Consider the following 26,818-nt stretch of genomic DNA (forward strand, 5'->3'; position numbering starts at 1 on the left):
CCTAATTGTCTTAGAAATCTTTCCATGATATATGCCAAATCACTTTCGTGAATTCACTTAAACTGGCTATTTTTAGGGGTACTCAAACTTTACATGGTCTTATTCTTCCCCATAGGCACAACTACAAGAGCGGAATGACCCTCAGCAACTGCTATTAGATGCCAAGCACATGTTTCCTGTTTTGTTTCCATTTAATCCATCTTCTCTAACCATGGACTCAATCCACATCCCAGCGTGTCTCAATCTGGAATTCCTCAATGAAGTCTGAAGATGCATGTTTCCAACATTAGTTTGATTCCCAATGTGAGCAAGAAGGAAGTATATACAGTAAAGTAAATTCAAGGATCTGTTAAATCTGATAAAAGTAGATCAAATCAGAGATTGACAGCCTGTGGAGGGTGCTGAACTATACAGAATTAGACACAACTATGTCATTATTTTTTGTACGTACTGCTCAGAATAAAAACACTTGAAATATGGAAGATTTTAAGTTTGATTTCAGTCCAACACATATACATAATCTATAGACACCAAGCAGTCCCCATAGACATATAAAAGGTGCCAATTCTATAAAATGAAGCTGCCTAGTTTTGATCTTTGCATATAACTGGAGAATGTCCAAATTAAAATACCAAATATATATAAGTCACATAAATTGCCTTCAAAGGGCTTTCAACAAATAATGGTACTAATAACCATGATAATGGCGTACACTGACATTTCCCAAAGTTTTCAAACCATAGGTGTGGTTGAGTTTGTGGTGAGATGTTTTAAGAACAAAAATATGGGGATGAGACTTCTGAGAAATATTTCCAAAATATTTTTTAATGGCTGATTATACAAAGACAGTGGTGTAACTGACCTCCAGACCAGACATTGTGAGTGCTGGTTTCTGAAGCAAAATTAGAAGTGCCAGTCCTCAGTGTGCTCAAACGCTTTTGTGTAATCTTGGTTTAATGGAAGAGATTATTAAAATGCTGCTATCCCAAACTCCAATTGAGAAAGATGGAAAAATATTTTGTTTCTGATGCTAGTCCATACACTTTCCAAGTCCCACAAAACTTTCACAAAGATGTATATAAGCTAAATATTAGAAAAGGATAACAACTTGTTTTATTTATAGGTGTAAAAACCAAACAAGTCAATATGAAAGCTTTAAATCTCTTAATACCATTAAGCCTCCAATAAGAGCATCACATAATGCTCTACTATTCCAGAAACCAAATAGTAAAACAAACTAAAGTTCGCACATCAGATCATCTGAAAAACCTTCAAAAATAATCGGTTCAGGGATATTATACAAAAGTTTGGGTTTTATTTTTAAGAGAATAAAATGGCTTAGGTCAACTTTCCCTTTTCAGGTTATTTTCAACGTTTTTCAAATTGAGCACACAAAAAATTGTAAATATCTCTCCTACGAAATAAGGATTTTAAAAAAGTAATTCAGTAATATAACAGGCTTAGACGTTTGCTGCTCTTACAATTTTTTTTTAACTTGTTTTTGGATTCTTCAAAAGCAAGCATTCAATTGGAAACCCATATTCTTTCCACACTTTTTTTTTTTACTGTCTTTTCCCTATCTCTTGATAGCAGTATGCTGTTCCCATAAAAATGGCATTTGCAAATCATAGAACAGCCTCTGTATTACATTGAGAAAATAAGATTTATCCATGAATTGGAAGTAGAACAGCCTGCCTCCACTCTCTTTTACTCAACTACCCAACTTAAAAGGCTCTTGGAAACACAGCACACTCTACACTACCTTCTGTACTGTGCCCTTAGAGCACAGCTTCCTCAGTCATTCTCTGCATCTCCTGGGGCTTAGTCCAGTCTTAGCCTGGGTTAAGGCTGCTGACATTGTGTTCCAATCAATTGTCATGGGCATTATCCCCTCTACATCCACATTAAACATGCCAGCTTCTCTTGGGCGTCTGCAGAGCTATGCCTTTTTCTTTCAGTTACAGTTACATAATCACTGACGTCCATGACACTTACCCGTGGATCCATGTGCTGACTTCATTTAGAAGGCCAATCTAAAACAACTGGGTTTGTGGCTACCTCTTTAAAGTTGTTTGTGAAGTATAATTTGCTTTTTAATGCACTTTAGTTTGAAAGTGAGTCTCTTATGTAAGGACTGTCCTTAAAAGACGAAAAATGCCTTGTTAGAGTGTTAAGGAGTTTTGACATGCAGTGGTTCCACAAACACAGTGGCTTACTATCCTTATATACTGTCTTACACCATCATTCTCTCCATCTCTCTTGGTCACTACTCTCTGCTGTCACTGGTTAATCACTAGGTGCCAAGAGCTTACTGAATAAAAGCTTGGCAATTAGAATAAATGGGGAGGGAAGGACCTTATGAATAGTCCATTTAGCCTAAGAAATGGCAGATTTACTTCTTCTCTTCCAAAAGATAAAGGTATATCCTGGAATTGTACTTAAAACTTATAGATGACTAACAAATACATACTTTATATGTAGTTAATATTTAGATCTGTCTTATTTAATACTTGGAGGCTAGAAGAAGCATCTTTAGGGGAACTGTATAATCTTTTGTTAGCATTTTCTCTGCATTTTTAAAAATCATTTCAATTCAAACATTTATTAGTGTCATGAAATCAGTAATGACTCTAACAATTCAACATAAAGGTTTGAACTCTGCATTAGATGTCTCTTTGATTTTTTAATATTTAAAATTTATTTGATTTTTTCTCACCAGGTGCCTTTAGCTGTTACTAAGATAACTGACTTATCAACTGTTTCTCTGAAATAAGTGTTGCTGTGGGAATAATTTTAATGTTCAATGTGATATCATGGGGGAGTTTTGTCTTTTAAAACATTAGAAGCATTTTAAATATTAAGAGTCAAATATTTATAGATCAAAAACTTGTGTTTTAAGTATTATACGGGACCTGTTTACTTATAGTAAATGTGTATGTACACATGAATTGTTGCTGAAGCTGACAAGCATATTACATACATGCATTTTCCCTGTGCCCTCATAGTTGCAGTTAGAGTTCCAGTACCTGTAGGCTTGCCTGGGAGGCAGATTAGACCCAAAAGGAGATGTTTTTCCCCTTTCCATGAAGCTTGTCAGTGGGAGTTGCTTCCTTTGATTTCCCTAGTACTAAATTTTAAGGCTTTTGTAAAAACAAAACTAGGAGCTTGGAAGAGTTAAAAATCAACGCTGCTACCATCAATTCATCAAATATTTACTTAGAGCTTTCATACATTAAGACCCCAGTAACCAATAAATTAGAATTCATTTCTGCTGCATAAAGTAAATTTTCATACACTTGACGTACTAAGACAGTAAGGGTGTCCTAAATTGAGGCATTTGTATAATGCCTACATAACTAAATGGTCACTAAAATGGGACAGCATGGGGCAAGACCTTGTAGTTCTTCACAGAATATTTGTGGTCAGTTTCTCCAGTTAATTTGCTGCATGAGCCAAATAACCATAATTCACTTTTTATACCCACTGGTGCCATAATTAGAGAATTAGAGGGTGTAGACAGAGGTTAATGCCAATGACAAACACAGGACAGAGCTTTTTTTTTTTTATTACAAAGGTCATTAGATACAAAAGATTGTTTTTCAAAAAATTTCTAACAAAGGGGATCAATCAAATGAAACTAAGCTACTTTCTAAAGTGACACTGTATCAGAATAATCCAGATTTGAATATAACATTTTGCCACCAACTGACGTTTAGATGAAGGACTGCCTCTCTGAAAGAGTTCAGATCATATTCAAGGGTGAATCTAACACCATAGAAGAAAGACTGCTGATGAAAATATTTTTCCACTTTGCACAAATCTGTAAACTACACCTTTGTTTATAGAAAAATGCTTGTAATAGTCACTGTTATATTTAGCTGTGGATAAAAATTTGTGGAAATAAATACTTTTGAATAAAGTGGTGTGCCAAATATAAATGAAATTTAAAACTCTGCAGCTACAGGTTGACAAAGTTTCTTTGTAATACTCTCTTGAGAAGCTTCATTATGGGGCCTATATTCTAATACGTGTCACGATCATTTAAACCAGAGGTCAGCATCTTACAGTCCAAAAGTTGGGGGCAGGGAGAAACTCTCCGATAAAAAGGCTTATTGAGCAATTACTTTAAAGCGATGGAATTAAAGGCAGTTTTGGCGTAGGCAAAGACAAGTAGATCAATGAAACAGAATAGGGAGTGCAAGGATAGGCCCAATCCTATGTGTAACATAGCATACGGTAGAGATGGCATGAAAAATCGGTGGGAAAATAGTCACAAGATCTGTATGGAGGAATTTGTAAAATATAAGTGAAAAACAATGACAACATTAAAATGGAGAAATAATTAGGTACAAGGATTCAAGGACTCCATACCACTAAAAGTTTGTTGTCCCCAAGTTGATCTATAGATTAAAAATCAAAATTTCAACTGTTTCTATGTGAAAACTGACAAGCTCATTATAAGATTTACATGGAAGAACAAAGGCCCATGGATAAGGAAGACCCTCCTTGAGAAAGTGGGAAGCTCTCCTTAGCAGGCATTGAGACTTACAAAATTTCAGTAATTAAGATGTGTGAGAATGACAGATATGGAAAATTTTTTTTTTTTTTTTTGAGACAGAGTTTCACTTTTGTTGCCCAGGCTGGAGTGCAATGGCACAATCTCAGCTCACTGCAACCTCCGCCTCCCAGGTTCAAGTGATTCTCCTGCCTCAGCCTCCCTAGTAGCTGAGATTACAGACATGTGCCACCATGCCCAGCTAATTTTGTATTTTTAGTAGAGACGAGATTTCTCCATGTTGGTCAGGCTGGTCTCAAACTCCCGACCTCAGGTAATCTGCCCGCCTCGGCCTCCCAAAGTGCTGGGATTATAGGCGTGAGCTACCACATCTGGCCCTGGACATGGAAAAATTGACCAGTGGAACAGAACAGCCCAGAAACTGAGCATCTATATGGAAATACTGATACATTTTTTTCTTAAGTAGGAGCACACATCAAAACCACCTGGAAATCTTTAAAAAAATTTACACCCAAATTTATGGAATAAGACATCTCCAGAGATGGTGCCCTTCCACACCCATTGTTAACCTGACCCACCTAAAAATATACAAGAAGACATCCCCAGGGATAGTGCCCTTAAGCACCCATCATTGGAGACCACTATTGAAATATTTGATGATCCAGAAGAATGGTCACAGTATAATTAGTCCTCAACATCACTGATAGGTTCTAGGAAACCACGCATATAAACAAAATGACATAATGACACCAATTTTAACATAAGCTAGTTGATATAAACAGTTCCTACAGCATATTTATGGTCATACAAACATCACCAAATTTTTTTTTTTTTTTTGAGGTGGAGTCTTGCTCTGTTGCTCAGGCTGGAGGGCAATGGCAAGATCTCAGCTCACTGCAAACTCTGCCTCCTGGGTTTAAGTGATTCTCCCTCCTCAGCCTCCTGAGTAGCTGGGATTACAGGCATCCGCCACCACGCCTGGCTAATTTTTTTGTATTTTTATTGAGATGGAGTTTCACTATGCTGTCCGGGCTGGTCTCAAACTCCTAGGCTCCAGTGATCTGCCTGCCTCGGCCTCCCTAAGTGCTGGAATTACAGGTATGAGCCACCATGCCCAGCCAAAACATCAACAAACTTCTAAATAAAGACCAAAACACTTCTAGAATTAAACACTGAAATGAAGGCTATACATACATTTAAGAAAGATTAATAAAAACAAATGAGAAAGCTGCCCACTCATCCCATTTGAGAGTCACTGAGGGCCCACCTCTCCTGGCAGCTCAGGGTGCCAGGCAGGCACCAGGCCTGGACAGGACCCCATCCTGTCACTGGGTGTGCTCACAAACCCCCATTCAGACTAGGATCACTTAGACACATCCATTCACCTCACGTACACAGCTTTGGGACATGGGAGGAAACTGGAGAATCCAAAAAAAACAGTCACGGGGATCTCACCAGTGGGACGTATCCATGTCTGTATGAATGAGGCAGCAGCCTCAATTCTTGCCACCTCAGAAGAAAGAATTTGAGGGGGCGTACAGCAGAAGGAGGGACCAAGGCAAGTTTTAGAATAGGAGTGGAAAGGCAGGAAAGTACACTTGGAAGAGGGCCAAGTGCGTGACTTGAAAGAGTCAAGAGCATGGTTTAACTCCTTGACTTGGGGTTTTATATGTTGGCCTACTTTTGAGGTCTTGCGTTACTTCTCTCAACTCCTGAGATCTTGTCAGGAAGTGGCTGATCACCAGTTTCACGTGTTTTCTATCGGGAGACTGCCTTTCTCTGATGCTGGCTGCGACCAGTGACTACTTTAGAAAGACAGTTAACAACTGCCTTGACCACCACTGGATGGTCACCCGATGCTCCTGGTGTGTGTGTGGAGGGGGGAGCTCTCTCCTGCCCTGCTCATGCCTGACTAGCTACCCACTGTAACAGCGAGAACCTGCACACTCCACACCCACAGTGGCCCTGGCCAGGAGGCAATTTTTTTCTCACCAACATTATGTCAAAATGACGATGAATGAAACAATGTTATGTAGAGACCTGCTGTATACTATGCAGTGAAAAGTTGACTTTTGAACCCACCTTCCAACCTAAAGATGGATTCACTTTTTGAGTGGCTGACCAAAGAATACCCTCACTTGAGGAAAGCCTTCAGCTCATTCTCAAAGAGGTTTAGTCCTAGCTTCAAAGCCTCAACAGGAAAACCACATTTGAAAAGAAGCAAACTTCATACAGGATACACTTAGTAACAGTTCAGAAAGAGAAAAGCATTCTGACTTTCAGGAACTGATCTGAAACTCAGAGCTAGGCCTGGGTCATGCTAGAAGCTGGCCTGGTCCTCTGCTGGGCTGCGTTGTTCTTTTGCTATGAACAACCTTATAAAACACCAATATCAGATGTGGGCACTCTGTGACTACACTAAAGTGATATGAAGCAAGACTGTAATTTTGCCCAGGCACAAAAACAAGATCACTGTGTAAACTATGTAACACCAAATATGCCCTGTCCCAGGTAATCTGAGGGACTGTAGCTGCTTTCCCAGGTGCAGCTTGAGCCTAGCTCTAATCGGCCCTCCTTCAGGATAAGATGATACTGTGACGGTTAAAATTAGTCGTCAACTTGATTGAAGGATGCCTAGATAGCTGGTAAAGTATTGTTCCTGAGTGGGTCTGTGAGGTTGTTGCCAGAGGAAATTAACATTTGAGTCGGTGGCCTGGAGAGGAAGACCCACCCTCAGTGTGGGTGGGCACCATGCAATTGGCTGCCAGTGCAGCTAGAACAAAGTGGGTCGACGAAGGTGGGATAAGCTGGCTTGCGGAGTCTTCTGGCTTTCATCTTTCTCCCATGCTGGATGCCTCCTTCCATTCCTCCTGCCCTTGGACATCAGACTCCAGGTTCTTCAGCCTTTGGACCCTTGGACTTACACCAATGGCTTGCCAGGGGCTCTCAGGCGCCCTTTGGCCACAGACTGAAGACTGCACTGTTGGCTTCCCTACGTTTGAGGCTTTTGGACCCAGACTGAGCCATTCCTGGCTGAGCCTGCTGACGGCCTATTGTGGGACTTCACCTTGTGATCCTGTGAGTCAATTCTCCTTAATAAACTCCCTCCCTCCCTCCCTTCCTTCCTTCCTTTCTTTCTTACACTTTTTTTTTTTTTTTTTGAGACGGGGTCACAGAGTCTCGTTCTGTCACCAGACTGGAGTACAGTGGCACGATCTTGGCTCACTGCAACCTCCACCTCCTGAGTTCAAGTGATTCTCCTGCCTCAGCCTCCCAAGTAGCTGGGACTACAGATGCGCGCCACCATGCCCAGCTAATTTTTGTAATTTTAGTAGAGACAGTGTTTCACCATGTTGGCCAGGCTTGTCTCAATCTCTTGACCTCGTGATCTGCCCGCCTCGGCCTCACAAAGTGCTGGGATTACAGGTGTGAGCCACTGCACCTGGCCTTAAACCCTCTTTCATATATACATATATCCTATTAGTCCCTCTGGAGAACCCTGAATAGTACTGATACCCAAAGACTTGTCCCTACTTCCTGACAGTACCCAATCCAGAGTGAACCTGTACTTCCTTGGATCCTCCCCAAATCACCTAACCAAACCCCAAATCCTACCACCCTTTTACTGAGATGTGCTGCAGTATGCAAAGGCACACCGATGATGTGCAATCTCCCTTCTTCCAAAGAATATTAAACCCAACTTGTTCAACTATAGGTGTGTTTCTGGAGGTTTCTGGCTGGAAGGCAACAGCAGCATTGTCTCCTTCTACCAACATTAGTATTTTGCAGAGTAAACTTAGATCCAAGGAAGATTTGCCTAAGGTTATGCTACTAAATGAAAGTTGAGCCAAAGATATAGGCACTGCAAATAACTTTCAGACAAGTAGAGAAAAAAGAAAAACAAGTATCTATCATGTTTGAGACAGTGCCTTAGGGTTACTGGAAACACATCAAGACTTAGGGTAAACTTAACATGAGGGAGTTTGGCAAATTGGTGTCTTTATTACTTCCTGTCTACATTCCCTTAGAATAGGTAGCTAGGCAGACTTGAGCAGGGCAGGAGAAAACCTCCCCCACCCCACCCAGGAATGTCAAGCGACTATCAGGTGATGGTCAGGCAAGTTGTTAAACTATCTAAAATAATCATTGGTCTCAACTGGTGTCAGGGAAAGACATTCTCCCAATAGATGGAAAATACTAGAATCTGGTGATCAGCAGCTCCTGGATAAGATTTTGGGAGAGTGGGCTCAAACATGCTCACTAAGAGGCAAAATGGTGGAGTTCAACTGGTATATGAGCTTCCTCTAGGAACAAGACTGGTAAGGGAAGAATGTCTCCAGTGAGTATGTGCACAACTTCAGTAAACACACTGCACATGCCGCCCCTCCCAAGTGCTGGCAGGCCACTGAGCATGCGGACAGCTCACCCCAAGGGAAAAATTGGAAGAAGTAATGCAAGGCCTAGAACCGTACCAATGTATCAATCCCCAAATCAAGGGTCAGGTGGCACAGCTGAATCTCTCAAGTTGCCCACTTGGCCCTCTTCCAAGTGTACTTTACTTACTTTTATTCCTGCTCTAATACTTCTTAATAAACTCTCACTCCTGCTCAAAAACTTGCCTCGGTCTCTCACTCTGCCTTATGCTTCTTTCCTTTGAGGAGGCAAGAAGTCAGTTGCTGCAGGCCGGTACGGATTTGCCACTGCGAACAATTTCATTCATCTGATGTTCTTGCTTGGCAACTTGAACTTTCTGAAGAGTTAGTATTTGTTGTAAGAATAAAACCACATTCAACATTTGCCTTCTAATTAACAAAAATTGAAGTTATTTCCAAAGCAATTAGATTAACAGTGAGCACACACATAATGTTCCAAACTACTCAAGATCAGCAAATTCATTTATCTCACTCATTCAGATTCATATACTCATTTTTAAAAGTTGTCCTAGGCCCTACTGACTTCGTCAGCTTTCCCCAGTTTCCATTACCGAAACTTCTAAAGCCACTGCTGCTTAAGCCACTGTCAATTTTTAGTGTTATAGGAAAGCAGGAGAAACTGTGTTTAAGCATAGGAAAATAAGTATAGAAATGATAATATTGCATTTCTAAAAATACTGAGAGTTAAATGTCTAAAAGTAGAACAATAACTTTACCTCTCATGAAAGACTCCACATCTAGACAAAAATTATAACAATTTTAATATACATATTAAAATTACAAGAATACATACCTGCTTAAACATGATGTAAACCTGAAAAGGACTAAAGATTTTCAAAAATAACTTGTTTCAAGCAATTTTTAGCTTACGTGAAGGACATTTTTTCTCCCAACTTCTATTCTGAAAGAGTTAAAACCTACAGAAAAGTTGCAAAAATAGAAGAATGTGGTACACACCTGTAGTCCCAAGCTACTCAGGAGGCTGGGACAGGAGGATCCCTTAAGCCCAGGAGTTTGAGGCCAGCCCTGGCAACATAGCAAGTAAGACTCCCCTCTTGGAAAAAGAATAATGGGCCAGGTGCAGTGGCTCACGCCTCTAATGCCAGCACTTTGGGAGGCCGAGGTGGGCAGATCACCTAAGGTCAGGAGTTTGAGACCAGCCTGGCCAACATGGCGAAACCCTGTCTCTACTAAAAATACAAAAATTAGCCAGGCAGGGTGGCAAGCGCCTGTAATCCCAAATAATCGGGAGGCTGAGGCAGGAAAATCACTTGAACCTGGGAGGCAGAGGTTGCAGTAAGCGGAGATCATGCCACTGCGCTCTAGCCTGGGCAACAAAGCAAGACTCTGTCTCAAAAAAAAAAAAAGAAAAAGAATAATGAACAACTGTATATTCTTCATTTGGATTCCCCAGTTGGTAATATTTGGCCATATTTGCTTTATCTTTATCTGCCAGTGTATAGTCACACACTATCTTTCCTATGTTTAGATGCACAAATACTTACTATTGTGCTGCAACTGCCTACAGTGTTCAGTACAGTAAAATGCTATACAGGTTTGTAGCCTAGGAGCAATAGGCTGTACCATATAGCCTAGGTGTGTAGTAGGCTCTACCATCGAGGTTTGTGTAAGTGAAATCTGTGATGTTCACACAATGACGAAATCGCCTAATAGCACATCGTTCAGGATGTATTCTCGTGGTTAAGAAACACATAACTGTATATATATAAATGCATTTTTTCCAGTCATTTGAGAGTTAGTTGCAGGCCTCATGATTCTTCAACTCCATATATTTCAGTATGTATTTCTTAAAAACAAAGGACAATCTCCTACATAACTACTATATAATTATCATGATCAGGAAACTTAATGTCAATATTACCATGTCATCTATAATTTATGTTTCTCCAATTTCCCAATACTGTCTTTTAGAGTTTTTTTTTTTTTGACCCAGGTTTTAATTAAGGATCTCATACAATATGTGTCACATCTCTAGTCTCCTTTAATGTGATACTATTCCTATTTTAGCCATTTTTTGTTGTTCACCACACTGATGTTTTTAAAGAGTTCAGGTCAGTTGTTTTGCGGAATGTACCTCCATGTGGATTTGTCTCGTTTCCTTATAATTAGATTCAGGCCAGATGTTTTCAGGAGAAATTCTACGCAAGTGAGATTGTGCTGTCGCTGTAGCAAAGGGAGCGCATGATGTCAGTTTGTCCCTTTATCGGTGATGGGACACCATTACTTCATAATTTGGTGAAGTAACACCCGCAAGATTTCTCCATTGTAAAGGTACCCTTTCTTCTTCATGAGACTTGGAGACTATGTCAATATTCTCTCATATATTTACATGTTTTAATATATGTAAACCTTTCACTGAATGGTTTTAGAATCCACTCATTAGTGACATTTCCAATTAGAGAAAACACAGTACATCTATAAAGACCTACTGATGGTGATCTGCAGTGGGAAGTTGTGATACTTAACCTTTCTTAAATATGTGGAGGGCAAATTGAATAGAAAACTGTGTACAAAAATGAACACTCTATACATGAGCTTTTTTTTTTTTTTTTTTTTGAGACGGAGTCTTACTCTGTCACCCAGGCTGGAGGGCAGTGGCGCGATCTCCGCTCACTGCAAGCTCCGCCTCCCAGGTTTACGCCATTCTCCCGCCTCAGCCTCCCCAGCAGCTGGGACTACAGGCGACCGCCACCACGCCCGGCTAATTTTTTTGTAGTTTTAGTAGAGACGGGGTTTCACCGTGTTAGCCAGGATGGTCTCGATCTCCTGACCTCGTGATCCGCCCACCTCGGTCTCCCAAAGTGCTGGGATTACAGGCGTGAGCCACGGCGCCCGGCCTATACATGAGCATTTGTGAAGCTTGTCTAAGATTTGTACATTTGATTGCGTGGATATTTTGCCTTAAAAAGAACTGTAAATGAATAATGTGTGCTGATGTGTTCATGGGTGTAGAGTACTAAGGTCTGCATTAAAAAGATAAGATGGTTTGATGGAAGAACAGGTGGACAGCAATATAGCAAAATGTTAACAATTGGGTCGATATGTGTCCATTGTACAAGTCTTCCCACTTTTCTGTAAGTTTGAAAGTTTTCATAATACAAATTTGGATTTAAAACACCCCAACACTGCAAGAGTGTCACCAAAGCGTTTGAAAAGCAGGATTCTTGGGGTGGCATTCGCTGACGACTCAGAGAAACTGTCCATGCCACCCACCACCCCTACGCACTCAAAGAAGCCCTCGCTAGGCAGCCCGGCCCGCCAAGCCCTGGTATCGAGGGGCTCTTCGCCTCTCCCCTGCCCCGGCCGCCTCCTGCTCGCCCGGCCTCAGTCTGTTCTCAGAACACACTCCATCACCTGGTTCCCAGAACTCAGATTGCGCAGTGGTCTCGTCATCATCGGCCAGGACTCACAGTGACCGCGGCAGAGGCCTCCCTAGACCTCCCTCCCGTCCAGCCTCACCCGTTGCCCAGTCTCCTCACGCCCCTGCTCCAGGTCCCCTGGCCCCACTTCGCTCGCCACGTTTTCATAATCCTCTCAGGCTCCGGGCAAGCGGCGCCGCCCGCAATGGGACCTGATCATATAAGGAAAATACTGCGGGCTCATCCGGGGGCTGCAATGGGGACCCGAAAGCGCCCTAGCCTACTACACTCACCGCACCCCAACTGCCGCCCACCTCTCCGCCCTGCCCCCAGTACAGTACCCAAACCCGGTCCGGGTCCAGCTCGGCTGCCCTAGCCTCTGCCCAGCGGACTGCGCAGCCGCCCGCTCCAGCCAATCCCGCCGCGCTGCCGCCGCGCCCCGCCCACAGGACGTTCGGTCCCGCCCCCGGCTGGCGGCCGCCCGCGCGCCAAGTCCCTCAGGCCTTGGCTCCTGCTCAGTGTTTAGGGTGCTGGCGGAGACAGAGGGGAACAGTCATTGCCTGTCGGGGCTTGGATATGATGGGTGAGAGGTGTCAAACCAAATTCTCTCGGTTTGGAAACGGAGAAAATCTAAAAACGAGGACGTGAGGAAAGAGTCCGCTCTCAAGGCGCGTTGTCGTCTACCCGCGCCCCGTCCCCTGGGCTCCCTCGGGCTGGGGTGAGGCGGGCAGCTACGCGTGGGATAGGATCATCTTACGCTGGGACTCCGCCAAGGAGCCCCGGGAAGTAGGTGAAAGGGCAGGGGCGTGGCTCTTGGGGCGCCACCCACGCTCTTGAAATCTGGGTGACTGCGAGTGGCCGCTCAGCGTCCCCCACACCAGTGACCCGCGCCGCTGACGACCCAGCCGCCGGCATGGCTCTGCTCCGAGGTGAGCGCAGCCCCCTCCTCCTCTCCTCGCCCCTCGGGGTCCTGCCCTCCCCAGGCCAGGCTTCCGTTTCCGGCCGCCGCGGAGAGTCGGGGTCGTGGGATGAAGTTCACTCAACCTCCTCGGTTTTGAAGTGGACGTGATAAAAACCCAGCCCGAAAGGCTTGTTTGGGTTAAGGAGAAAACTTGTAAGGCGCTAGCGACAGCGATTTCGGTGCAATTTCCTGTTGAGTTGAGACCAAAGTTTGCTTGCATGTGAGCTTGGAGGTCATTCCTTTCTTCGCCTAACAGTGACCCCACTAATTCGAGTCCAAGTATTAGAAAAAATGGGAAGGCGCTATAGGCCGCGGGCGCCTGCTGCGGGGCAGCTGCGCACAGGAGCCCGCCGCTGGGCCTCGGTGGGCAGGGCTCCCCGGGTGAATGGATGGAGAGGCCGGCAGAAATGGTAGCTGGTGTTCTGCTGGAAGACCTGCCCTGCTCCCTTTTCCCTTCTTTTGCTTTAGATTAGAGCGGTCACTCTATACCTAAGTTCTAGGGTTATGAACTTGTTTAAAACAACTGTGTAATAAACTCCCTTTTCAAAACAAGTGGGCACAGTCAATGGAATCTTACTTTAAGGATGTACGAGTCGAAGAACATTCAGGTGGAATACATATCGAAGCCCTGAGACAGGAAAAAGCATGGCGGGATCTAAGAACCAAGCATTTTGGTGCTCCAGGGCCCTGTGGGCTCTGTAAGAAGGTGGGGTTTTGTTCCAAATTCAGTGGAAGGCAATACAGGGATTTAAAGCGGGGTAATGACAGGATCTGATTTCCACCCTGTCCGGATTTGGGGCGGTCTGTGTAATGGCGAAGAGACCATTTAAGGATCTATTGTAGAGGTCCAGGGAGCAGCAAATGATGGCTTTGACTCGTGTGGGGCAGTGTAATTGGGGAGAAAAGGGGAGGGATGAATTGAGATAGATTTGGAGGTGGATTTGATAGAACGTGGATTGGATGTGGTGGAGTAAATATAAGAAGGAAATGTCAAGAATGATGAAAAGTGTCTGGTTTGATGAACCGTGTTCATGATGATGCCACTTACAGAGTGAGGAAAATTGGGAAAGGAATAGATGTGGAAAGAAGGATTGAGAATTCAGTTTTAGGCAGAAGACTTGCCTGTGAAGCAGCCAAGTAGAGATGCCAGCTAAGCATTGGTGAGGGGGATCTGAAAGTCAGAAGAACCAAAGTGGCATGGGAACAAATCAAGGGAAAAATCGGTATTCTGGGACCAAATGTGGTGTTTACAGTTTCCTGCAACGTGGATTTCATTTGCCAGTGCCCTTCCTGACTGAATTTACTACATTTACTTCATAAAGCAGCGTGGTGAATTTTTTTTAGACGAGGCATTTACATTTCATTTAAAAGGTGCATTGTCATGAGCTATCTTCTAAAAAAGGAAATAATATTTTTACTGATGTCATTTTAATATTTTATCAGTGGTTCTTACCCTTTCTTATAATACAGACCGGTTTGAAGATTTCACAAATACTATGAACCCAAAAAGGAAAAAAATGCACACTAACACCTGTATTAAGGAAGTATAAAGTTTATAAATTTCTGGTACAATTTATTGTAGTGTTAGAGCTAGTGATCGTATTTTTTTCCATTTCCTTATTGTAGCAACTAGGACACTCATGTCGAGAGAGGTAAAGTGGTTGTGTATAATAGCACAGGTAGTTAGTGGCTGTGACTAGAACCCAAGCTTTGAGCTTGAAATAGTGATGTTACAGGCCGGCTAGAATCATTAAAGATACACTTCTCTGAAGCAGCATACCAAGTGTTTGCAGGATGGGTGGGAAGAAAGAAGAGCATGTGGCTGATTACAGGGAAAAGGACACATTTGAGTTAAATTTTGTTAAGGATTAACATTAATTTGTCAGAGTTCAGTCAACAAGAAGAACCGGTTCCTAGGTTTTTATTAGCATCCATCTCCGTACTTGGCAGGAGGTTTTCACTCGACAGATCTTAGCTCTCCTACTGCTCCTAGCTTTGTTGGGAATGTTTGTGTATTTTTTCAAGGCAAGTAGACAGGGCTGCTAAATTACCTTAATCTTGAAACAACTGGATGCCACCGCAGCTTTCCTTAATTTGCCCTCATTGCTGCCTGAAGTTGCTCCTACTGAGTGAATATTTACCTAACAATGTGATAGAAAGGTAGTGCTCCTGTTTCTTTCCCAGTGCTGCTTTTCCTGTACTGTCAACTCAGCACATCTTTCCAGGCCCTTTCTTGGAGCTACTTGGACTCACTACACTCTGGGTTAATAGATCTCTTCACTGTCTTTCAGTTTTGGGAAATTTTTAGCCTCTGAATTTTCAGGGTGTTTAAATGAGATTTCAGTTTGGTGTTAAAGACTGTTAAGTTTTAGACCTTTCAGTATCCACATAAAATTGACATCAAATGAAAATTGACATGGTATACAATTTATGAAATTAAAAAAAAAACCTTTAAACTTTAAACCTTTATAGTCTATCTGCACATCCCAGATTATTTGTTAAAATAAAGATTTAAAATAATAATAACAAATTATTTTTTAAAATAGAGAAACCCAGTCTCTACAAAAAATACAAAAATTAGCCAGGCATGGTGGCACTCGCCTGTAGTCCCAGCTACTCGGGAGCCTGTGGTGGAGGATTGCTTGAGCTCAGGAGGTTGAGGCTGCAGTGAGCCAAGATCACACTACTGCACTCCAGCTTGGGTGACAGAGTGAAACCCTGCCTCCGAACAACAACAAAAAAACCCAAACCAAAAATATATGATTGAGAACATCTTCTCTGTTTAAAATAATTGTGTTAGTTCAGTTAAGGTCTTACTTGAGCTAACCTTTACAGTCTGGGAGCATCAAATAAGTAATATAGGTAAAGGGGAGGTTCTTTTTTTGTTTTTATTTTCCCATGCACACCCTTTCCTTTGTAGATATTGCATATTTCACTACTAGCACTGCCCTCTCACAAACGCTTTCTTAGAATATGAGACATAGGGGAAAAATTCATAAAAGGAAATTTGTAGAGAGACAAATGAAATTAGGCTCTATTGTTTCTGAGAAGTGAGGGGTCATTTCCATGTGTGCAATATGTCGTTTTTATTTCTGGATGCTTTATATATTTTTGTTATCTCTGGATTTCAGAAGTTTGACAATGATGTGCCAAGCTGCAGGAGAACGGGGCGTAGAGTGTTATGTGTGGTGTTTATTAGAGTTGAGGTTTACCAAGCTTTAATATATAAATTTATGTTTTTTTTCAAATTTGGAAATTTCTTCTTTATTATTTCTGCAAATGTTTTTTTAAATCCATTCTCTGTCCTCTCCTATGACTGTAACTCGTTAGTCCTTGAGGTTCTGCCCGTGTTTTTTTACTATCTGACTTTAAAGAAAAAATTTACAGACTTTGTTTTTGAGCAGATTTAGGTTTTACAGAAAAATTGAGCAGAGAGTACAGAGTATTACCATATGCTCCCTTGCCGGGTCCATTTCCCCTATTATTAACATTTTGCATTAGTGTGGTACATTTGTTACAATCGATGAGCTAACATTGATATATTATTATTCACTGAAGTTCATATTTTGCATTCAAGTTCATTCATTGTATTGTATAGTTCTATGGGTTTTGACAAATATGCAAATGACTGATGTCAGTATTATAGTGTCATGCAGATTAATTTCACCACCCTAAACATCATCTGTGATTCACTTATTTATCCCTGCCTCTGAACCCCTGGCAAGCACTGATCTTTTTACTGTCTCCATAGCTTTGCCTTTTCCGGATATCATATAGTTGGAATCATACAGTATATTACCTTTCCAGACTGGCTTCTTTCACTTAGCAACATGCATTTAAGATTCCTTCTTTTTATGGCTTGATAGCTCACTTCTTTTTATTGCTGAATAATATTCCATTGTATGGCTGCACCACAGTTTGTTTATCCATTCACCTGTTGAAGGACATTGTTGTGGGAAGTCAGGGACCCTGAATGGAGGGACCGGCTAGAGCCGTGGCAGAGGAACATAAATTGTGAAGATTTCACGGACATTTATCACTTCCCTAATAATACTCTTACGCCTGTCTTACTTTAATCTCTTAATCCTGTTATCTTCGTAAGCTGAGGGTGTACGTCACCTCAGGTCCACTGTGATGATTGTGTTAACTGTACAAATTGTAAAACGTGTGTTTGAACAATATGAAATCAGTGCACCTTGAAAAAGAACAGAATAACAGCGATTTTTAGGGAACAAGGGAAGATAACCGTAAGGTCTGACTGCCTGCGGGGTTGGGCAAAAAGAGCCATATTTTTCTTCTTGCAGAGAGCCTATAAACGGATGTGCAAGTAGGAGAGATACCGCTAAATTCTTTTCCTAGCAAGAAATGTTAAGACCCTAGGAAAAGAATTGCATTCCTGGGGGGAGGTCTATAAATGGCAGCTCTGGGAGTGTCTGTCTTACGCGGTTGAGATAAGGACTGAAATACGCCCTGGTCTCCTGCAGTACCCTCAGGCTTATTAGGGTGGGGAAAAAACGCTCCCTGGTAAATTTGAGGTCAGACCGGTTCTCTGCTATCGAACCCTGTTTTCTGTTGTTTAAGATGTTTATCAAAACACTACGTGCACAGCTGAACATAGACCCTTAACAGGAGTTTTTGATTTTGCTCTTTGCCTTGTGATCTTTGCTTTACCCTTTGCCTTGTGATCTTTATTGGCCTCAGAAGCATGTGATCTTTGTTCTCCTTTTTGCCCTTTGAAGCATATGATCTTTGTGACCTACTCCCTGTTTGTACACCCGCTCCCCTTTTGAAGTCCTTAATAAAAACCTGCTGGTTTTGCAGCGCAAGTAGGTATCACGGACCTAGCGATATGTGATGTCACCCCCAGCAGCCCAGCTGTAAAATTCCTCTCTTTGTACTCTTTCTCTTTATTTCTCAGACTGGCCAACACTTAGGGAAAATAGAAAGAACCTACGTTGAAATATTGGGGGGCGGGTTCCCCCAATAGGATATCGTGGTTGCCTTCAAGTTTTAACAATTATGAATAAACATTTGTTTGCAGGTTTTTGTTTGAACATAAGTTTTCCAATCATTTAGGTAAATACAAGGAACATGATTGCTGTATCATACATATGGTTAAGTATGTTTAGTTTTATAAGAAACTGCCAAAGTGTCTTCCAAGCTGGCCATACCATTTGCATTCCCACCAGCAATGAATGAACTTCTGTTGTTCCACATCCTCACCAGCATTTGGTGTTGTCAGTGTTTGGGATTTTAGCCTTTCTAAAATCCAAAAGACTAATAGTTGTGTAGTAGTATCTCATTGTTGTTTTAATTTGCAATTCCCTAATGACATATGATGTTGAGCATCTTTTCATATGCTTATTTGCCATCTATGTATCTTTTTTAGTAAGGTATCTGTTCAGATCTTTTGCCCATTTTTAAATTGGGTTGTATGGGTTTTTTTTTTTATTGCTGAGCTGTAAGAACACTTTGCATGTTTTGGATACCAGTCCCTTATCAGTTAGGTGTTTTTATAAATATTTTCTCCCAGTCTGTGGCTTGTCTTTTCATTCTCTTAACAGCATCTTTTGCAGAGCAGAAGTTATTATTCATTTGTTTTTGGAGGATCCCGCTCTGTCGCCCAGGCTGGAGTACAGTGGTTTGAACACGGCCACTGTAGCCTTGACCTCCTGGGCTCTAGCAGTCCCCTTGCCTCAGCCTCCCAAGTGGCTAGGACCACAAGCACACACCACCATGCTTGGCTGATTTCTTAATTTTTTGTAGAGACAGGGTCTCATCATGTTTCCCAGGCTGGTCTCAAACTCCTGGGCTCAAGCAATCCTCCCACCTTGGCCTTCCAAAATGCTGGGATTATAGGCATGAGCCACTGCACACAGCCAGAAGTTTTCAATTTTAATGAAGTCCAACTTAAGTTTTCCCTTCATGGATCCTGCTTTTGGTGTTAGATCTAAAAAGTTATCACCAAACCCAAAGCCATGTAGATTTTTCTGATATGTTCTAAGAGTTTTGCATTTTATATTTAAGTCTATGATCTCTTTGTTTTCGTTTCTGTTTTTTTAGATAAGAGGTCTCACTCTGTCACCCAGGCTGGAGTGCAGTGACTTGATTGTAGCCCACAGTAACCTTGAATTCAGCCTCTTGAATAGCTGGGACTACAGGCACATGCCACTATGCCCAACTAATCTTTTAGAGATGGGGATCTCGCTATGTTGCCCAGGCTGGATTCAAACTCCTATCCTGACACAGTCCTCCCACCTCAGCCTCTTGAGTAGCTGAGATTATAGGCTTGAGCCACAGTGCCCAGCCCACGATCAAAGGTGACACATTTTTGCCTGGATTCATTTTGTTTGGTATATAGATGTTTTGTTGTTCCAGCACTATTTGTTGGAAAGACTATCCTTTTTCCAGTGAATTGCCTTTCCTCCTTTGTCAGACCTTGAGGTTCTGGCTTTGTTTTTTAATCTTTTTTTTTCATCTGTTCTTCAGATTGGATAATTTCTATTTATCTATCTTCGAAGTCACTGAATTTTTCTCCTTTCATTTCTATTTTGCTGTTAAACCCATCCAGGGAATTTTTTATTTCAGGTATTTTTCAGTTTTGGAATTTCCATTTTGGATTTTTATAGTATGTATTTCTTTGCTGAGATGTCCTATGTTTTATTAGGAACATATTTTCCTCTACATCCTTGAGCATAGTTATAATAGATTGCTATTTTAAAATCCTTGTCTGCTAATTTCAGCATCTGGGTCTTCTTGGGGTTGGTCTCTGTTGATTTTCATATTTTTTGTTTCCTCATATGTGGATTAATTTTGAATTACGAACATTGCAGATGAAACATTGTGGAGACTGGATTCTGTTATAATCCTGCAGACAGAACTGACTTATTGATTGGTTGGCTATTTATTTTTTGTAGGCAGTTAACTTTGCCTACAAAATCACCCCCATGCACCCCCATGATAAACTGTGTCTCCCCTTATAGTGGGCAGCAGCTTAAATCTAAGTTCAGTTTTTTAAGGCTTGGCTTAGGTGCTTGTGGTCTGACCTATACATGAATGGCTAAGGAGTCAGCCAAATATTTGGGCAGAGTTTATATGTGAAATTTGGAATCTCCCTCTATGGTGCTCCTCTTTCCCAGATTCTCCTTACTTTCTAGTGGCTGTGCTTACCATGAATTTTATTCTCTGATTCTTCAAGCCAGTAAGACTGTGAGTTTCTGAGTTCTAGCCATTCCATGCATCGTGGACTGTTAGTCTTCAAGTTAGTTGCTATAAATAAATTGGACACTTACCCTGTTCTGTTCCCTTCCTCTAAGTATCAACTCTTCTCCTTATCTGTCTAGTTTTGTTCATTTCCAAGACCGTCAGGTAGTAGTTGTTCTTATATATTGTCTGGAGTTTTTCATTGTTATCTGTTGGAGGGTTGGTCAGGTAGGAGCATAGTAGGCCATGACCAGAAGCAGAACTAATGAAATTAGGAAGAAGGCATGGAAAGAGGAAAGAAGAATGAAATAAAGCAACCACTGATAGGCCAGGTGCAGTAGCTCATGCCTATAATCCTAGCAGTTTGGGAGGCCAAGGTGGAGGATTGCTTGAGCCCAGGAGTTCGAGACCAGCCTGGGAAACATAGCAAGACCCTGTCTCTACAAAAAAAAAAAAAAAAAAAAAAGTAAAAGTTAGCCAGGTGTGGTGGCACATGCCTGTAGTCCTACCTACTTGGGAGGCTGAGGCAGGGGGGGAATCACTTGAGTTGGGGAGGTCAAGGCTGCAGAGGTCGAGGCTGCAGGGAGCTGTGATCACACCACTGCACCCCAGCCTGGGCACAGAGCAAGACTTTGTCTCAAAAAAAAGAAAACACTGATATAAAAATAGGCAGAGACTGTTAAGGAAGGAGGATGAAAGGAAACTTGAAAAGATTCAGGGAGGCATCATGATACGGAATACCCAATTTACCAGAACAAAACATTTGTAATGCACCTGACTAGTATTTATGGCCTTTTGTAACTATCTGAATTTGTATCTGTAAAAAACTGAGTGGATCTGTTCTAAATTATAGTTATATATATTGCTCCTAATATTTCTTTAAACTGCAAATTTCTCAAAATAGGAATGAAAAGAGAGGTTGAAATAGAAATATTTTAGGCTAGGTTTGGTTTGTTTGATGAAAGAGATCATAAACTGGAAGATTTTACTTAGATACCAGTAGTGGTATAATGCTTGAATAGTCTCACTTGTAGATCAGTATCTTATCACAAACCCATTGCCGAAAGTCCCATAATTTCTTGACAAGATGTGGAAATGTGAGCTTAGATTGTTTTGGAGAGAATAAAGTTAGTATATGCAAAGTGCTAGCATGAAGTCTATTCCATAGTAAGTGTCCCCTCTATGTTAGCTATAATATTTACCTTGCAGAGTTGTTGGGAAGATTAGCTTTTGTGTGGAAAGTGATAAAATGTCTAGTATTTAGTAGACGCCTAATGAATGTCAATATGATGAAATGGCTATAACTGATGCTGCTTACTGATATGCCAGTTTTGCACGTACAGCTCTAATGATGATGAGTGGGTACCACTCACATCATAATCATATATTTGTATAGTCACAAGTTTTTTTTGGCAGATGGTAGTAGGTGATTGGGAAGGGGTGATTTTTATTTATTTGTACAAGGACACCGATTTAACTAATAGTTGCAAATTTATAGTCTTAGTTTGTATTAATAGATGTATAGATAATTCCCCTGTATTCTTTGTGTTTAGGTAAAATGCATGCTATTTTGTTATATTCTAAGGGACACATTTTAATAGGATGTTGGCAAGCTACAGTGTCTTTAGAGGAAAGCAGTCAGAATTAATGTCAAATAAAGAACTATTGAAAGAATGCCTTTAATTTACCTGAGATGAGAGTTGCTGGGTTTGGGGACTTACAGGTTAGCTGACTTCAGATACTGGAGGTGGGGGATACACATGTAGAAGGTAACCTGTTTTGCCCATTTTTTTCTAAGAGTAAAAGATAATAGTAAAAGATAATAGTTCAGGTTATTTATTTGAAGTCTGTAACTTGAGTCATCCTGTGGCTCTAGAACCGGTAGCATATATAATTCAAATTCAAAGCAGCATATATTCTAGAAACTACATCTCGATCTGTGTTGGTGCTTTTGGATAGAACTAGAATTGGTGGATGGAAGACTTTGTAAGCTGAGGTCGTTCAATATAAAGAAATATCGGCCGGGCGTGGTGGCTCAAGCCTCTAATCCCAGCACTTTGGGAGGCCGAGGCGGGCGGATCACGAGGTCAGGAGATCAAGACCGTCCCGGCTAACACGGTGAAACCCTGTCTCTACTAAAAATACAAAAAATTAGCCGGGCGTGTTGGTGGGCACCTGTAGTGCCAGCTACTCGGGAGGCTGAGGCAGGAGAATGGCATGAACCTGGGAGGCGGAGCTTGCAGTGAGCCGAGATCGCACCACTGCACTCCAGCCTGGGGGACAGAGCAAGACTCCATCTCAAAAAAAAAAAAAAAGAAATATCATTCATTGGGGCCGGGAGTGGGTGACTCACGCCTGTAATTATGGCACTTTGGGAGGCCGAGGCAGGTGGATCCCCTGAGGTCAGGAGTTCAAGACCACCCTGGCCAACATGGTGAAACCCCATCTCTACTAAAAATACAAAAATTAGCCGGGCCTGGTGGCGGGTGTCTATAGTCCCAGCTACTCGGGAGGCTGAGGCAGGAGGATCACTTGAACCCGGGAGGCGGAGGTTGCAGTGAGCCGAAATCGCGCCACTGCGCTCCAGCCTGGGCGACAAGAGCAAAACTCTGTCTCCAAAAAAAAAAAAAAAAAAAAAAAAGCAATATCATTAGTTTATTTTGTCCATTGATCAGCACACTATTTCATGCAGTAGAGTATGCCCTCTTACTGAAAGTTTTCTGGCAGATGTTTAGAGAGAACCTTTTGTCAGTAATTTTTAGAGGGGGTTCTTATAGAGTGAGTGGTTGACCTCAGACAACCCTAAGGCACCTTCTAGTTTGGAGATTCTTTTATTCTAATACTAGGCAATATACTCCAGCACACAGAAGAAGGATTTTAGTTCTCAGCAAATGTTTCTAGCATTGTGAAGCACCAGAGAACAAGAAAGTTGTCTAAGCAGAATGGCTTTACATCACAGTGTAGCAGGACGAGCCGCAGTCAAAACTCCTCAGACATCGGATTAAAGAAGGAAGAGGCTTTATTTGGCTGGGAGCGTCCGCCAACTTGCGTCTTAAGAGCTGAGCTCCCTCAAAAAGAAATTCTTGGCCATTTTAAGGGCTTACAACTCTAAGGGGTCCACATGAAAGGATGGTGATAGATCGAGCAAGCAGGGGGAACGTGACTGGGGGCTACATGCATTAGCTAACAGAGCAGAAAGTTTTGCAATGCTTTTTCATACAATGTCTGGGATTTACAGAGAACACAAGTAGTTTAGGTCAGGGATTGATATTATTATTATTATTATTATTATTATTTTAACTACCAGGGCCAGGTGGTGGCACCAGGCCATCTGGCTATTTATCTTACTTCTGTTTCTTTTTAACTTTTTGTTTGTTTCTTTTTCTCCTGTTTTATAAACTAGGCAATGGGGGTGGGATGCGCAGGAGAAGTGGTGGTCTTCTTCCTTAACAGCATGCAGTGCAGTTCTTGGTACCTGCATGTAGGTAAAGATCAAACTGTCAAACTGGTAGTCCTTAAGACTCTGCTTCCGTGGGTGTGACTTGTTCTAGGTATTATTGCCTAACAGAAATTTCCATTATCTAATTTTAAATTGTGTAAGGTTTCACAGTGAGATTATTCGAAGCATTTAGAGGTATTTACTAATCTGTGATGGCTTACAAATCTCTTCTTGTTGCAATAGGTGTGTTTGTAGTTGCTGCTAAGCGAACGCCCTTTGGAGCTTATGGAGGCCTTCTGAAAGACTTCACTGCTACTGACTTGTCTGAATTTGCCGCCAAGGCTGCCTTGTCTGCTGGCAAAGTCTCACCTGAAACTGTTGACAGTGTGATTATAGGCAATGTCGTGCAGGTTAGTAGGGTAAAGGAAGGTGTTTACTCCTATTGCTTCTTTGATCAGTTTCTAAAAATAATTCCTTTAACATATCATAATGGTAAACAAGTTAATAATAGTTATAGACTTTTTTTTTTTTGAGATGGAGTCTCACTCTGCTGCCAGGCTGGAGTATGGTGGTGCGATCTTGGCTCGCTGCAACTTCCGCCTCCCAGGTTCAAGCAATTCTCCTGCCTCAGCCTCCCGAGTAGCTGGGATTACAGGCATCAATCACCATGCCCAACTAATTTTTGTATTTTTAATAGAGACAGGGTTTTACCACATTGGCCAGGATGGTCTCGATCTCTTGACCTCGTGATTCTCCTGTCTCGGCCCGCCAAAGTGCTGGGATGACAGGCGTGAGCCACCACTCCCAGCCAATAGTTACAGACTTTATACATTTGTAATTTGAGTAATTCTGTGACTCCAGAATCAATGGCATGCATAATTCAAAGCATCATATGTTCTAGAAACTGTATGTCTGACTTGGGATGCATTTCAGTGCTTCCTAAATAGCAGATTGACTTCCTTGGCTTACTTGAAGTTAATTGATCTTCTGTATATGCCACCTTAGTAAACCCAAGCCATACAGCACACCTCCCCTAATTTTCTTACACATTGTAGGAGCTTGATCAGCGTTTGTTGTAAGAAATAAGATGCTTCCTTACCCTCTGTCTTGCTATGTGTGATGTACAGAATCAGTCATTCATATGCAGGTAATTGAAAATTCAGTATTCCTTTAAAGTATACAAACATTTGTTGGATACCTAGTTAGAGGCTATTATAGGTGCTATGGCACCCAAGGTGGACCAAAAGGAGGTAATAGTCTAATGAAAAAGATAAGAGAGATATATATATATATTTGATCAGTTTCTATGATATATCTTAAGTATCATATATACACACACAAATATATATATTATATATATATATTTAAAGATGTCAATGATGTGATCATTGCTAAAGGAAAGAGAATGACAATGAACACAGAAATCACTAGGCCTTGCGTTTGAACTTGATTCTGTTCATCTTGCCGTTGTGTATCTTCACATCCAGAAAAAGCAGTGACTTTTTTCGTTTGGCAGTTAAGTCTGTTGAACCTAAAATATTTTCATAAAGGATTCTCAATATTGTCCTTTGTTCTTTTTATTTTGTAACTTTGACCTAAGAAGGCATTAGAACAGATTAAATAGAAATTGGATACTTTAGTTTTTTGTGTTTTCTAGAATTTTAAAGGAGCTTTCCTTCTAAAATATTTTTTTCCCAGCATGTATTCTCTCAAACTTTATAACACAAAGTCACTATAAATAGTATCAGTTTCATTGTGTTTGTGCCTCTGTTCCTAAAGACAGTTTTTCTTGCATTAAGTTTTCTGTCAGGCCAAGATAGAGTTTTCTTGTAAGGATGTTAAGTGCTTAACAGATAAATATTTGGGGTTAGGCCTTTATGGTTAAGAGAGAACAGAATATGCTTCGAATAACATTTGACAAATACCACAAAGCTGCTTTTCTAATTGAGTTTAATATTATTAAATATCACTTGGAATAAATGAGTTTTACTTATTTCTTAGGAAACAGTGAAATCCAGAAAAAAAAATGGAAAGTGGATTCTTTTTATTTCTTTTTCTTCCCTAATTGCCCTGGCTAGAATCTCCAATGTTGAATAGAAGTTATAAGAAATGGATATCTTTGTCTTATTCCTGATTATAGGGGTAAAGCATCTGGCCTTTCACCTTTACATATGATGATAGCTATGGATTTTTTATAGATTCCCTTTGTCAGATTGAGAAAGTTGCCATCTGTTCCTAGTTTGTTCAGTGTTTTTGTCATGAAAGGGTGTTGTATTTTGTCAAATGCTTTTTCTGTTGACTTTTTGTGTTGAAATCCACATTGGATTTCATTGTTTCCTAAGAAATAAGTAAAACTCATTTATTCCAAGTGATATTTAATAATATTAAACTCAATTAGAAAAGCAGCTTTGTGGTATTTGTCAAATATTATTCGAAGCATATTCTGTTCTCTCTTAACCATAAAGGCCTAACCCCAAATATTTATCTGTTAATAATTTACACGAGATGATCATGTACATTTTTTTTATTCTGTTGATATGTGATATTTGACAAACCTTGGCAAAAGAATATCTATTGGCCAAGAATTTTTTTAATGACATTAATTTGTAAAATAAGATAACTTCATCTCAGTCAACAAATGAAACATTTAGTTAGTAGATTAATTGATGTTATACTGAGTTCCTCCCAGTTCCATCTGCATTCAAAACCCTTAATTTATAAATGTGCTGAATTTGTCGAGTTTTGAAAAACTTGAAACCTACACAGAAGTTAAAAGAATAGTACAATGAACATCCTAAAACCCCGTACCTTGATAGACCAATTTTTTACATTTTGTCAAACTTGCTTTTGCTCTTGCTAACAGCCTTCAAAACAGGCTGTTAATGT

At 41.1% G+C, this 26,818-nt stretch overlaps 2 protein-coding genes, 1 long non-coding RNA gene and 2 other non-coding genes across 8 annotated transcripts in view; 2 read left to right on the forward strand and 3 right to left on the reverse strand.

Moving 5' to 3' along the window:
• Window positions 1-482, forward strand: part of MYO5B (myosin VB) — a 374,136-nt gene extending 373,654 nt beyond the window's left edge. For all 3 annotated transcript variants that reach the window (XM_058438377.1, XM_058438378.1, XM_058438376.1), the window contains one exon: window positions 116-482. In XM_058438377.1, the coding sequence (XP_058294360.1) occupies window positions 116-268 (153 nt within the window). In that variant the 3' untranslated portion in view covers window positions 269-482. The remainder of the gene's footprint in view (window positions 1-115) is intronic.
• Window positions 1-12,710, reverse strand: part of LOC116468549 (uncharacterized) — a 36,970-nt gene extending 24,260 nt beyond the window's left edge. The window contains exon 1 of the long non-coding RNA XR_004248081.1: window positions 12,671-12,710. This is a non-coding gene — a long non-coding RNA (uncharacterized LOC116468549). The remainder of the gene's footprint in view (window positions 1-12,670) is intronic.
• On the reverse strand, window positions 12,290-12,372 carry LOC116470058 (small Cajal body-specific RNA 18). The gene has a single exon (XR_004248488.1). It is a non-coding gene; the product is annotated as a small Cajal body-specific RNA 18 (non-coding RNA).
• LOC116470073 (small Cajal body-specific RNA 17) lies at window positions 12,457-12,600 on the reverse strand. The gene has a single exon (XR_004248504.1). It is a non-coding gene; the product is annotated as a small Cajal body-specific RNA 17 (non-coding RNA).
• Window positions 12,711-12,804: 94 nt separating the features above from the next.
• Window positions 12,805-26,818, forward strand: part of ACAA2 (acetyl-CoA acyltransferase 2) — a 29,393-nt gene continuing 15,379 nt past the window's right edge. Inside the window, exons 1-2 of one of the 2 annotated variants that reach the window (XM_032152337.2) lie at window positions 12,805-13,258; window positions 24,176-24,342. In XM_032152337.2, the coding sequence (XP_032008228.1) occupies window positions 13,243-13,258; window positions 24,176-24,342 (183 nt within the window). In that variant the 5' untranslated portion in view covers window positions 12,805-13,242. The remainder of the gene's footprint in view (window positions 13,259-24,175; window positions 24,343-26,818) is intronic. The other variant, XM_032152338.2, reaches the window with a different exon arrangement.

The sequence above is a fragment of the Hylobates moloch genome, unplaced genomic scaffold (assembly GCF_009828535.3).
Source record: "Hylobates moloch isolate HMO894 unplaced genomic scaffold, HMol_V3 SCAFFOLD_5, whole genome shotgun sequence".
In the NCBI taxonomy this organism is placed as follows: Eukaryota; Metazoa; Chordata; class Mammalia; order Primates; family Hylobatidae; genus Hylobates; species Hylobates moloch.